Source organism: Coregonus lavaretus (assembly GCF_964263955.1).
Source record: "Coregonus lavaretus genome assembly, chromosome: 36".
NCBI lineage: Eukaryota > Metazoa > Chordata > Actinopteri > Salmoniformes > Salmonidae > Coregonus > Coregonus lavaretus.
Window position 1 is genome coordinate 19,693,090 of NC_140023.1, and position 15,185 is coordinate 19,708,274.

Genomic DNA, 15,185 nt, shown 5'->3' on the forward strand with positions numbered 1-15,185 from the left:
TCCTTGGTGTCCACATCACCAACGAACTATCATGGTCCAAACACACCAAGACAGTCGTGAAGAGTGCACGACAAAGCCTATTCCCCCTCAGGAGACTGAAAAGATTTTGCATGGGTCCTCAGATCCTCAAAAAATTCTACAGCTGCACCATCGAGAGCATCCTGACTGGTTGCATCACCGCCTGGTATGGCAATTGCTTGGCCTCCGACCGCAAGGCACTACAGAGGGTAGTGCGTACGGCCCAGTACATCACTGGGGCCAAGCTTCCTGCCATCCAGGACCTCTATACCAGGCGGTGTCAGAGGAAGGCCCTCAAAATTATCAAAGACTCCAGCCACCCTAGTCATAGACTGTTCTCTCTGCTACCGCACAGCAAGCGGTACCGGAGTGCCAAGTCTAGGTCCAAAAGACTTCTCAACAGCTTCTACCCCCAAGCCATAAGACTCCTGAACAGCTAATCATGGCTACCCGGACTATTTGCACTGCCCCCCCACCCCATCTTTTTACGCTGCTGCTACTCTGTTAATTATTTATGCATAGTCACTTTAACTCTACCCACATGTACATATTACTTCAACTACCTCAACTAGCCGGTGCCCCCGCACATTGACTCTGCAACGGTACCCCCCTGTATATATAGCCTCCCTACTGTTATTTTATTTTACTTCTGCTCTTTTTTTCTCAACACTTTATTGTTGTTATTTTATTTTACTTATTTATTAAAAATAAATGCACTGTTGGTTAAGGGCTGTAAGTAAGCATTTCACTGTTATGTCTGCACTTGTTGTATTCGGCGCTTGTGGCAAATAAAATTTAATTAGATTTTATTTAAAATTATAGACTGATCATGTCTTTGTCAGTGGGCAAACGTACAAAATCAGCAGGGGATCAAATACTTTTTCCCCTCACTGTAGGTTAACAACGTGTAAGATCATACACGTAACGTTAGCTAGCGAGCCAGCCAGCTAACGTTAGCTAGTTAAACAATGAACCATAGTGCCAACTCATGTCGTTAATACCCTGCATGAATCTGCTGGTAGCTAACCAACCAGGTTCAATGTTAGCTAGCTAACATTAGGCTCTAACTAGCAAAGCAAGTGGCTCTGAGATACGAATAATAACATCATACACGTTACGAAAGTATTCGAAAGCCAAGTTAACAAACAGATCATCGACCATTTCGAATACCACCGTACCTTCTCCGCTATGCAATCCGGTTTCCGAGCTGGTCACGGGTGCACTTCAGCCACGCTCAAGGTCCTAAACGATATTATAACCGCGATTGATAATAGACAGTACTGTGCAGCCGTCTTCATCGACCTGGCCAAGGCTTTCGACTCTGTCAACCACCGCATTCTTATTGGCAGACTAAATAGCCTTGGTTTCTCAAATGACTGCCTCGCCTGGTTCACCAACTACTTCTCAGATAGAGTTCAGTGTGTCAAATCGGAGGGCCTGTTGTCTGGACCTATGGCAGTCTCTATGGGGGTGCCACAGGGTTCAATTCTTGGGCCGACACTTTTCTCCGTGTATATCAATGATGTCGCTCTTGCTGCTGGTGACTCTCAGATCCACCTCTACGCAGACGACACCATTTTGTATACATCTGGCCCTTCATTGGACACTGTGTTAACAAACCTCCAAACGAGCTTCAATGCCATACAACAATCCTTCAGTAGCCTTCAACTGCTCTTAAACACTAGTAAAACTAAATGCATGCTTTTCAATCGAACGCTGCTAGCACCCGCCCACCCGACTAGAATCACCACTCTCGACGGGTCGGACCTAGAGTATGTGGACAACTACAAATATCTAGGTGTCTGGTTAGACTGTAAACTCAACTTCCAGACTCACATAAAGAATCTCCAATCCAAAGTTAAATCTAGAATCGGCTTCCTATTTCGCAACAAAGCCTCCTTCACTCATGCTGCCAAACATGCCCTCGTAAAACTGACTATCCTACCGATCCTTGACTTCGGCGATGTCATTTACAAAATAGCCTCCAACACTCTACTCAGCAAATTGGATGTAGTCTATCACAGCGCCATCCGTTTTGTCTCCAAAGCCCCATACACTACCCACCACTGTGACCTGTACGCTCTTGTTGGCTGGTCCTCACTACATGTCCGTCGTCAAACCCACTGGCTCCAGGCCATCTATAAATCACTGCTAGGCAAATCCCCGCCTTATCTTAGCTCATTGGTCACCATAGCAGCACCCACCCGTAGTCTGCGCTCCAGCAGGTATATCTCACTGGTCATTCCCAAAGCCAACACCTCCTTTGGCCGCCATTCCTTCCAGTTCTCTGCTGCCAATGACTGGAACGAATTGCAAAAATCTCTGAAGCTGGAGACTCTTATCTCCCTCAATAACTTTAAGCATCAGTTGTCAGAGCACCTTACCGATCACTGCACCTGTACACAGCCCATCTGAAATTAGCCCACCCAACTACCTCATCCCTATATTGTTATTTATTTTGCTCTTTTGCACCCCAGTATCTCTATTTGCACATAATCTCTTGCACATCTAGCATTCCAGTGTTAATACTATTGTAATTATTTTGCACTATAGCCTATTTATTGCCTTACCTCCATAACTTGCTACATCTGCACACACTGTATATATATTTTCTGTTGTATTTCTGACTTTATGTTTTTTTTACCCCATATGTAACTCTGTGTTGTTTTTATTGCACTACTTTGCTTTATCTTGGCCAGGTCGCAGTTGTAAATGAGAACCTGTTCTCAACTGGCTTACCTGGTTAAATAAAGGTGAAATAAAAAAAAATAAAAAAAATACGTTAGCTAGCGAGCCAGCCAGCTAACGTTAGCTAGCTAGCTAACAGTACACTTTAACTTGAAATGAAACCACTTTCTGTCAAAATTAGAAATGTGTAATATCTGAAAATGTAGCTCGCTAGACTATCTTACCTGTATACATCATGCATGATGGATCTGTCTCCCTGTCAGGGATGCCATGGATGGTTGCCCTTAGTTTGAAGATGTAATCCAGAGACAGGTGTTTTCTCCATCTCTTTAGCTATCATACTCTAATTCCACTGATTTCAAAACTCGATCCTCCAGAAAGTGGAGAGCAACACTTATGCAGCTCCACTACACAATACACTTTTTAAAAAGTCGAGTTAGACAGGATTACCTACACATACTGACCAGCTCAAATAGATAGAAGGCTCTATATGGAAGACCAATTCAAACTCCTCTCTCGGCATGTCCAGCCCACTCATTGTCTCAGCCAATCATGGCTAGTGGGAAGGTTGCTGTCTTTTTCTGTGGCTTAACCAACTAGGCTCATAATTTAACAATTGTATTCGTATTTACAGATGGCATACAAGTTTGATTTAAAAAAAGTTCAAATGGCTCGTTCAAATGGCTCTCCTGTGAAGTAGTGACCAGCGACAAACGCCTAGTTTCGTGAAACGAGTCACAAATGTAAAAATAAGTTATACGCAATCTTAAGCTAACAAGGGATAGGCCTATGCTTTTTGTCATTTTATTTAACTAAAGGTAGGCCTATGGCATACCCTCACATAGGCTACATCCTCAATTTGAGTCCTGGTTTCAACACAACACTGTTAGGTTCTAGGTTCTGGTTCGATAAACCAGACGGATATCCAAAGAAAGCTCAGGCTAGATTTATTCACCACACTGTAGCTGCGAAGACAAGGTGTGAAGTCACAAGCACATATATTTATAACCTCAGACTAGCCCCCCCCTTTCCAAACAGACCCTCTTTCTGTGTCTAGGAATCTCTGTTGCTGGATAGGTAGTTATCGTTCCAGCTTGAGTCCAGAATCTTGGTACTCCTACACGCATCTCACCGGACTTCCTATCAGTCTGGAGAGGGCTTGAGGTTACGGAGCCTGTCCACTACATAATTGCTCTTCTCATACACAGAGGGAACACTTATTTATATTCTAAGAAATTAGCCATTTATTCATACTAAAATAATATAATCATATGTTAGGAGAATATAATGATAAATCACTGATAAAATATAATGATATAAAACATATTAAGATATATGAAAGTGTTATAGGACAGTAATTTATGATCTATCAACTCTAACACATGGCTCCTATCCCACCCTTATGGACAGGCCCCTGTTTACTTTTCCTCTGGCGAAATACAATTGCACATACAGTGCCTTGCAAAAGTATTCATCCCCCATGGCGTTTTGTTGCATTACAACCTGTAATTTAAATTGATTTTTATTTGGATTACATGTAATGGACATACACAAAATAGTCCAAATTGGTGAAGTGAAATGAAAAAAATAACTTATTTCAAAAAATTATAGAAAATAAATCACGGAAAAGTGGTGCGTGCATATGTATTCACCCCCTTTGCTATGAATCCCCTAAATAAGATCTGGTGCAACCAGTTACAGTTGAAGTTGGAAGTTTACATACTGTACACCTTAGCCAAATACATTTAAACTTTTTTCACAATTCTTGACATTTAATCCTAGTAAGAATTCCCTGTCTTAGGTCAGTTAGGATCACCCCTTTATTTTAAGAATGTGAAATGTCAGAATAATAGTAGAGAGAATTATTTATTTCAGCTTTTATTTCTTTCATCACATTCCCAGTGGGTCAGAAGTTTACATACACTTAATTAGTATTTGGTAGCATTGCCTTTAAATTGTTTAACTTGGGTCAAACATTTCGGGTAGCCTTCCACAAGCTTCCCACAATAAGTTGGGTGAATTTTGGCCCATTCCTCCTGACAGAGCTGGTGTAACGGAGTCAGGTTTGTAGGCCTCCTTGCTCGCACATGCTTTTTCAGTTTTCTATAGAATTGAGGTCGGGCTTTGTGATGGCCACTCCAATACCTTGACTTTGTTGACTTAAGCCATTTTGCCACAACTTTGGAAGTATGCTTAGGGTCATTGTCCATTTGGAAGAACCATTTACGACCAAGCTTTAACTTCCTGACTGATGTCTTGAGATGTTGATTCAATATATCCACATCATTTTCCTTCCTCATGATGCCATCTATTTTGTGAAGTGCACCAGTCCCTCCTGCAGCATGATGCTGCCACCCCCGTGCTTCACGGTTGGGATGGTGTTCTTCGGCTTGCAAGCTATCCCCTTTTTCCTCCAAACATAACGATGGTCATTATTTCCAAACAGTTCTATTTTTGTTTCATCAGACCAGAGGACATTTCTCCGAAAAGTACGATCTTTGTCCCCATGTGCAGTTGCAAACCGTAGTCTGGCTTTTTTTATGGCGGTTTTTGAGCAGTGGCTTCTTCCTTGCTGAGTGGCCTTTCAGGTTATGTCGTTATAGGACTCGTTTTACTGTGGATATAGATACTTTTGTACCTGTTTCCTCCAGCATCTTCACAAGGTCCTTTGCTGTTGTTCTGGGATTGATTTGCACTTTTTGCACCAAAGTACGTTCATCTCTAGGAGACAGAACGCGTCTCCTTCCTGAGCGGTATGACGGCTGCATAGTCCCATGGTGTTTATACTTGCCTACTATTGTTTGTGCAGATGAATGTGGTACCTTCAGGCGTTTGGAAATTGCTCCCAAGGATGAACCAGACTTGTGGAGGTCTACAATTTGTTTTCTGAGGTCTTGGCTGACTTCTTTTGATTTTCCCATGATGTCAAGCAAAGAGGCACTGAGTTTGAAGGTAGGCCTTGAACTACATCCACAGGTACACCTCCAATTGACTCAAATGATGTCAATTAGCCTATTAGCCATGACAACATTTTCTGGAATTTTCCAAGCTGTTTAAAGGCACAGTCAATAGTGTATGTAAACTTCTGACCTACTGGAATTGTGATACAGTTAATTAGAAGTGAAATAATCTGTCTGTAAACAATTGTTGGAAAAATTACTTGTGTCATGCACAAAGTAGGTATCCTAACCGACTTACCAAAACTATAGTTTGTTAACAAGAAATTAGTGGAGTGGTTGAAAAACAAGTTTTAATGACTCCAACCTAAGTGTATGTAAACTTCCGACTTCAACTGTACCTTCAGAAGTCACATAAATAGTTAAATAAAGTCCACCTGTGTGCAATCTAAGTGTCACATGATCTGTCACATGATCTCAGTATATTTACACCTGTTCTGAAAGGCCCCAGTGTCTGCAACACCACTAAGCAAGGGGCACCACCAAGCAAGCGGCATCATGAAGACAAAGGAGTTCTCCAAACAGGTCAGGGACACAGTTGTGGAGAAGTACAGATCAGGGTTGGGTTATAAAAAAATATCAGAAACTTTGAACATCCCACGGAGCACCATTAAATCCATTATTTAAAAAATGGAAAGAATATGGCACCACAACAAACCTGCCAAGAGAGGGCCGCCCACCAAAACTCACGGACCAGGCAAGGAGGGCATTAATCAGAGAGGCAACAAAGAGACCAAAGATGACCCTGAAGGAGCTGCAAAGCTCCACAGCGGAGATTGGAGTATCTGTCCATAGGACCACTTTAAGCCGTACACTCCACAGAGCTGGGCTTTATGGAAGAGTGGCCAGAAAAAAGCCATTGCTTAATGAAAAAAATAAGCAAACACGTTTGGTGTTCGCCAAAAGGCATGAGACTCCCCAAACATATGGAAGAAGTTACTCTGGTCAGATGAGACTAAAATTGAGCTTTTTGGCCATCAAGGAAAACGCTATATCTGGCCAAACCCAACACTTCTCATCACCCCGAGAACACCATCCCTGTGGGGATGTTTTTCATCGGCAGGGACTGGGAAACTGGTCAGAATTGAAGAAATGATGGATGGCGCTAAATACAGGGACATTCTTGAGGGAAACCTGTTTCAGTCTTCCAGAGATTTGAGACTGGGACGGAGGTTCACCTTCCAGCAGGACAATGACCCTAAGCATACTGCTAAAGCAACACTCGAGTGGTTTAAGGTGAAACATTTAAATGTCTTGGAATGGTCTAGTTAAAGCCCAGACCTCAATCCAATTGAGAATCTGTGGTATGACTTAAAGATTGCTGTACACCAGCTGAACCCATCCAACTTGAAGGAGCTGGAAGCAGTTTTGCCTTGAAGAATGGGCAAAAATCCCAGTGGCTAGATGTGCCAAGCTTATAGAGACATACCCCAAGAGACTTGCAGCTGTAATTGCTGCAAAAGGTGGCTCTACAAAGTATTGACTTTGGGGGCGTGCATAGTTATGCACACTCAAATTCTCTGTTTTTTTGTCTTATTTCTTGTTTGTTTCACAGTAAAAAATATTTTGCATCTTCAAAGTGGTATGCATGTTTTGTAAATCAAATGATACACCCCCCCAAAATCCAGGTTGTAACGCAACAAAATAGGAAAAATGCCAAGGGGGGTGAATACTTTTGCAAGCCACTGTAGGTCATTCCATCTACCCCATCACAAGTTAATCACTACTGCTACGCCACTTATATAATTATAAACATACTAAAGTCAATAAGACAGTTTCCAACAACACGTAATACTGACACGGAGGTACACTATTTAAAGAGTGGGTGGAGGAATTGGCTGACAAATCTATGGAAAGCAGCCAATTGCCTAATTTTGTCTGTCAAACAGGTAGGCCTAACTCTTATTTCTTAAAGGGCGAATGCACGTCCTGATTTGGCCTCGTTTTCGATTTGGTTAATTAAGAAATGCTACTGGCCATGACTGAATTCAAACGTGATTTGGTTTTGGGGTGTGGTTTGATGTGGGCATCTCTTGTGTGTGTTTGCAGGTGGGAAGAGTCAGCCAAATTATTTTGCCAATTAGCTTCAGCTGGCTGGAGCACGACTGTGGCAAATCTCTGGGGATAGTTAGGGACCGTCAATAAATTACACAATGTAAATGGAACAATATTTTAATGTTGCACATCTTTTAATGGTCTCATGAAATGCTTTCAATATTTGTATATGAATTTCTACAATTTATGGTTGGTTTGAGGTTTTTAAGTCATTGAAATTTGGAGCCATTGACCTTTTAAAATACTGTCCCATGTACATTGTGTAATTTACTGATGGTCCCTAACTAGTCCCATAGGTACAGTGGGGGAAAAAAGTATTTAGTCAGCCACCATCTGTGCAAGTTCTCCCACTTAAAAAGATGAGAGAGGCCTGTTATTTTCATCATAGGTACACGTCAACTATGACAGACAAAATAAGAAGAAAAAATCCAGAAAATCACATTGTAGGATTTTTTATGAATTTATTTGGAAATTATGGTGGAAAATAAGTATTTGGTCAATAACAAAAGTTTCTCAATACTTTGTTATATACCCTTTGTTGGCAATGACACAGGTCAAACGTTTACTGTAAGTCTTCACAAGGTTTTCACACACTGTTGCTGGTATTTTGGCCCATTCCTCCATGCAGATCTCCTCTAGAGCAGTGATGTTTTGGGGCTGTCGGTGGGCAACACAGACTTTCAACTCTCTCCAAAGATGTTCTATGGGGTTGAAATCTGGAGACTGGCTAGGCAACTCCAGGACCTTGACATGCTTCTTACGAAGCCACTGCTTCGTTGCCCGGGCGGTGTGTTTGGGATCATTGTCATGCTGAAAGACCCAGCCACGTTTCATCTTCAATCCTTTACACGGATCAGTCGTCCTGGTCCCTTTGCAGAAAAACAGCCCCAAAGCATGATGTTTCCACACCCATGCTTCACAGTAGGTATGTTGTTCTTTGGATGCAACTCAGCATTCTTTGTCCTCCAAACATGACGAGTTGAGTTTTTACCAAAAAGTTATATTTTGGTTTCATCTGACCATATGACATTCTCCCAATCCTCTTCTGGATCATCCAAATGCACTCTAGCAAACTTCAGACGGGCCTGGACATGTACTGGCTTAAGCAGGGGGACACGTCTAGCACTGCAGGATTTGAGTCCCTGGCGGCGTAGTGTGTTACAGATGGTAGGCTTTGTTACTTTGGTCCCAGCTCTCTGCAGGTCATTCACTAGGTCCCCCCGTGTGGTTCTGGGATTTTTGCTCACCATTCTTGTGATCATTTTGACCCCACGGGGTGAGATCTTGCGTGGAGCCCCAGATCGAGGGAGATTATCAGTGGTCTTGTATGTCTTCCATTTCGTAATAATTGCTCCCACAGTTGATTTCTTCAAACCAAGCTGCTTACCTATTGCAGATTCAGTCTTCCCAGCCTGGTGCAGGTCTACAATTTTGTTTCTGATGTCCTTTGACAGCTCTTTGGTCTTGGCCATAGTGGAGTTTGGAGTCTGACTGTTTGAGGTTGTGGACAGGTGTCTTTTATACTGATAACAAGTTCAAACAGGTGCCATTAATACAAGTAACGAGTGGAGGACAGAGGAGCCTCTTAAAGAAGAAGTTACAGGTCTGTGAGAGCCAGAAATCTTGCTTGTTTGTAGGTGACCAAAATACTTATTTTCCACCATAATTTGCAAATAAATTCATAAAAAATCCTACAATGTGATTTTCTGGAATTTTTTTTCTCATTTTGTCTGTCATAGTTGACTTGTACCTATGATGAAAATTACAGGCCTCTCTCATCTTTTTAAGTGGGAGAACTTGCACAATTGGTGGCTGACTAAATACTTTTTTCCCCCACTGTATAAGCAAACTCAGGAAATAAGTTACGTTTTTTTTACACATATTTAACCTATTTTTTGGGTAGACACAAAACTACCTTAATACTTCCATACATTTGTTAAAACCGGTACCGGCTACCTTCAGACGAGTCGTAGAGCAAAATGGAGAACACCATCGTGTTCGTGAGAATCTCCCCTTTCCACGGTGGAGTCACATTATTTTGTAGCCCTAATGGTTTGGACACTACAAACAGAAGTTGGCACATCGACGGTACCGACTTCAGACGAGTCCCCTGACACTTTTGGGGAAGTGTTCGTGAGAGTCTACCCTTTCCATAGAGTAGTCATAATAGTTTGTAGGTCAAACCATTCAGACACTACAGACACACCTGTGCGTCAATCGACTCTAAGGGGTTAAGCTCTGTCTTAAAGTCACCATTAACTGTCTTAAGGTCACCATTGGCCTCATGGTGAATACCCTGAGCGGTTTCCTTCCTCTCTGGCAACTGAGTTAGGAAGGACGCCTGTATCTTTGTAGTGACTGTGTGTATTGATACACCATCCAAAGTGTAATTAATAACTTCACCATGATCAAAGGGATATTCAATGTCTGCTTTTTTTTAACCCATCATACACATAGGTACCCTTCTTTGTGAGGCATTGGAAAACCTCCCTGGTCTTTGTGGTTGAATCTGTGTTTGAAATTCACTGCTCGACTGAGGCCAATTCAGATAATTGTATATGTGGGGTACAGAGATGAGGTAGTCATTGAAAAATCATGTTAAACACTATTATTGCACACAGAGTGAGTCCATGCAACTTAATATGTGACTTGTTAACCTCTACGGGATCGGTGTCCCTTATACTGGACAGTTGCTGCTCAATATGCGATATGTGACTAGAATGGTGTTGTAAACCACAGCCAACTAAAATTCCAATGTCTAGTCTCCATTCGATTCACAGCCATGAAATCTGCTCCTGTTCTCCTTATTAGGGCCTTCTAGAAGGTGGGTTCCACTCTCTTCACCCATCGCTGGTCATGCTTCCCCGTCGGCTCAGCCTCATCTCCAACAGGCCCAGCTTATTGAGGGAGCTCTTGAGGGAGTTTCGGAACATGGAGCTGGATAAACAGTAGATGACCGGGTCCAGGGCGCTGTTAAGGTAGGTAAAGCCAATAGACACACTGAAGAGCTGCCCAGCCATGTTGTAAGACACACAGTCCCTGGGTCTGAACTTCGTGATATAGAGCGAAACCATCCCTGTGGCGATGCCGGGAAAGAAACACAGCACAAACACAGCAACAATCAGCCCCACCACCCGGATGGCCCACCGCACCTTATGCTCCTTGTCCAGCTGCCGTTGGCGCAGGATGCAGGCAATCCTGGCTGAGCAGAAGAGCAAGAGCAGCAGGGGCAGGAATAATTCCCAGATGAACACCATGTAGTGTAACTGGATTGCCGGGGGAGTCACAGTGTAGGAGCTGAAGCTGCGACACAGAAACATGCTGCCTTCCTGCTTGAGGAGGTCGGTGGCCAGCAGGGGAAGCCGCAGGGAGATCACCACCGCCCAGATGACCCCCGCCACCCATCCTGCCTGGGTAGATGTCATGTGGTTGATGCGGTGGTGCGGGTGGACCACCTTGAAGTAGCAGTCGAAGGCAACGGTAGTCATGAAGGCGATGCTGGCATAGCGGTTGACAGCGAGAATGAAGTGGTTGTTCCGGCACCAAGCTTGACCAAACACCCAGTGTTTCCCACGGAACAGGTTGTCGATGCGGAAAGGCAGGCAGATGAGCAGCAGGAAGTCAGCCAGGACCAGGTTAAAGAGGAACAGGGTGTTGGCCCTCCAAGTCTTCAGACGACAGGTGAAGATCCACAGGGCCACTCCGTTGCCTGGCAGGCCCACTAGGAGCTCTGTAATCAGGACAGGAGGCAGTGTGTTGGCCACCAGATCCTGAGTGGACAGGCAGTGGAAGGACTGGTTCAGTTTTCCAGTAGAGTTAATGTACGGTACTGTTGCTACTTCAGCCATCATTAGATTGAGTATTCTTTTTGCTTCCAGGAAACCTCAGATATGGGTGTGTTTCACACAGTCTGCCTCTTCCTCTTTTCAAAGCATCTCGGGGATATCTGCACAAGCAATGCAAATGTGAGAAATTAATGTCAAATTTACCAGGGTAATACATTCAAGACAGACAGACAGACAAAGAGCTGTTTTCTACCAATAGTCTGTTCATATGCCTACCACTTTGTTACAAAAAATGGGCTTGGGTAAGAGCTCAGCAAATGGCTGTGTCCACTTCAAATGCATCAGAAAGGTATTGGGAAGTTAAGAAGATCATCGGGCAATAATTTTGTGTCATTGATGATGTTCATTTTCTCCCAGTCTGATTTAAGGTCTTGTCCACTGTTCTAATGAGTCCTGTGCGGCTTGTGGGCATTGTAGAGGGAATAGAAGACAAATATGCATTCTTGAGAGTCTTACAGTGCATTCGGAAAGTATTCAGACCCCTTGACCTTTTCCACATTTTGATACGTTACAGCCTTATTCTAAAATTGATTAAATTGTTATTTTCCCCTCATCAATCTACACACAATATCTCATAATGACAAACCAAAAACAGGTTTGTAGACATCTTTGCAAATTTATTAAACATAAAAAACTGAAATATCACATTTACGTAAGTATTCAGACACTTTACTCAGTACTTTGTTGAAGCACCTTTGGCAGCGATTACCGCCTCAAGTCTTCTTGGATATGATGCTATAAGCTAGGCACACCTGTATTTGGGGAGTTTCTCCCATTCTTCTCTGCAGATCCTCTCAAGCTCTGTCAGGTTGCATGGGGAGCGTAGCTGCACAGCTATTTTCAGGTCTCTCCAGAGATGTTCGATCGGGTTCAAGTCTGGGCTCTGGCTGGCCCACTCAAGGACATTCAGAGACTTGTCCCGAAGCCACTCCTGCGTTGTCATGGCTGTGTGCTTATGGTCATTGTCCTGTAGGAAGGTGAACCTTCGCCCCAGTCTGAGGTCCTGAGCGCTCTGGCGCAGGTTTTCATCAAGGATCTCTCTGTACTTTGCTCCGTTCATCTTTCCGTCGATCCTGACTAGTCTCCCAGTCCCTGCCGCTGAAAAAAATCCCCACAGCATGATGCTGCCACTAGCATGCTTCACCGTAGGGATGGTGCCAGGTTTCCTCCAGACGTGATGCTTGGCATTCAGGCCAAAGAGTTCAATATTGGTTTCATCAGACCAGAGAATCTTGTTTCTCATGGTCTGAGAGTCCTTTAGGTGCCTTTTGGCAAACTCCAAGTGGGCTGTCATGTGCCTTTTACTGAGGAGTGGCTTCCGTCTGGCCACTCTACCATAAAGGCCTGATTGTTGGAGTGCTGTAGAGATGGTTGTCCTTCTGGAAGGTTCTCCCATCTCCACAGAGGAACTCTGGAGTTCTGTCAGAGTGACCATCAGGTTCTTGGTCACCTCCCTGACCAAGGTCCTTCTCCCCTGATTGCTCAGTTTGGCCTGGCGGCCAGCTCTAGGAAGAGTCTTGGTGGTTCCAAACTTCTTCAATTTAAGAATGATCGATGCCACGGTGTTCTTAGGGACCTTCAATGCTGCATAATTATTTTGGTACCCTTTTCCAGATCTGTGCCTCGACACAATCCTGACTCTGAGCTTTACGGACAATTCCTTCGACCTCATTGCTTTTTTTTGCTCTGACATGCACTGTCAATTGTCCGACCTTATATAGACAGGTGTGTGCCTTTCCAAATCATGTCCAATCAATTGAATTAACCACAGGTGGACTCCAATCAAGTTGCAGAAACATTTCAAGGATGATCAATGGAAACAGGATGCAAATGACCTCAATTTCGAGTCTCATAGAAAAGGGTCTGAATATTTATGTGAATAAGGTATTTCTGTTTTTCATTTTTAATACATTTGCAAAAATTTCTAAAAACCTGTTTTCGCTTTGTCATTATAGGGTATTTTGTGTAGATTAATGAGGAAAATTTATTTTTTATCCATTTTAGAATAACGCTGTAACGTAAGAAAATGTGGAAAAAGGGAAGGGGACTGAATACTTTCCGAATACACTGTATCTTTCAGTGATGGGGGTAATAATATTTTGTTGCTTAAACGGTTCAAATGATAGAGTCACATTTGTAGGAAGAAAACAGAAACCACTCTGTTTATTACAACCGCATTGCGGTTACTGACAATTGTTTATGTTTTATTTATTTGTTTCTCTCATGACCCCATTTTCAAATCTGGCGACCCCACATAGTTTGGGAAACGCTGAATAGTAGTTGAGAACCAATACCTGCTCTGTGAAGTAAGTGGCGTAATGCATTTGCAAGATTACAGTTTCTCAACTTCTCAAGCATGTTTGTTGCTGAAATGAGAGAAACAGTGTTTACACACTAAATTGCGACTACCCATTTTTCAAATTAAATTATGTTCACAGTTTTAATTCACAGATTACACACCCATTCACTTCTTTGTATTTTCCAGCCTCACTTAACATGCTTACAGCTTCACTGCACAGCAAAACAATGTATTTTCTATGCTCAAAATGGACTCCTCCCTCAGTGCATTTTCAATGAAAATACTTGCTATGTTTGCTTGAAAACACTGCATTTTTCATGAAACAGCTGCTGAAATAGCCTTTCTGATGAGAAACACAATTGATGAGTGTCACGAATTCCGCCGAGACTGCTCCTCCTCCTTGTTCGGGCAGGCTTTGGCGTTCGTTGTCCCCGGAGTACTAGCTGCTACCGCTTGATGTTCTCTATGTTTGTTTGGTTTTGTCTTGTTGGTGCACCTGTTTCGTATTATGTATTGATTATGTCACCTATAAGTTTCCTTTGGTTTTGTTTGCAGTTGTGTGTTGTTGTCCGCCTGTCCGCTGGTGATTTGTTATTGCTCTCTTGTATTTAGTGTATTGACGCACTGTATGCGTAATCGCTCGCCTCCGTTGTTTTAAGGCCCGTTATTTTGTATTGTCGTGTTTGACAAGTAAAGTCGGTTTGACTAAGCTTCTGTGTCCTGCGCTTGACTCCAACACCACATCCACATCAGCTCGTGACAATGAGAAACATGAAACAAATATGAGAAACAACATATTTGAAATATGTTGTTTTTAAATATGTTGTTTCTCATATTTGTATATGTGATAATTTTTCACATATCCACTACTCACCAGTTGAGCGTTTGGGGTCAGAGTGACTGCATTTGGGGTTGAAGAGCAGTCTATGCTCCCATTGGTGACTTTGAATGTCCTCAATCGATTTTATCCCCTCTCCTGTGTCTTCCAATGTTCAGGCTTTTCTTTTGGTTTTGAGAGGAGCGTCTTGAGACAGTCACTTTAAGACTGACTTCCTTTGAGGGCTGGCCAGAGCCAGCGTGACATCACTAACAGTGTGATCTCTGAGCCAATTCAGGGAGATTGCAATCACAACCAAACCCTAATTTCAATGTCCTCTGGCTCAGCTTTGCCATTATGCTGTATTGCGCAACACTGTCATCAAGGCAAAGGGTGGAATTTGAAGAATCTCAAATATAAAACATATTTTGATTTGTTTAACAATTTTTTGGTTTCTATATGATTCCATATGTGTTATTTCATGGTTTTGATGTCTTCACTATTAT

At 42.8% G+C, this 15,185-nt stretch overlaps 1 protein-coding gene across 1 annotated transcript; it reads right to left on the reverse strand.

Moving 5' to 3' along the window:
• Positions 1–10,476: 10,476 nt before the first annotated feature.
• LOC311110732 (hydroxycarboxylic acid receptor 2-like) lies at positions 10,477–14,814 on the reverse strand. Its single transcript, XM_084153292.1, has 2 exons — positions 14,737–14,814; positions 10,477–11,664 (listed from the first exon to the last, which is right to left on the reverse strand). The coding sequence occupies exon 2, from the start codon at positions 11,567–11,569 to the stop codon at positions 10,559–10,561; it is 1,011 nt and encodes a 336-aa protein (XP_084009418.1). The 5' UTR covers positions 11,570–11,664; positions 14,737–14,814; the 3' UTR covers positions 10,477–10,558.
• Between the last annotated feature and the right edge of the window lie 371 nt (positions 14,815–15,185).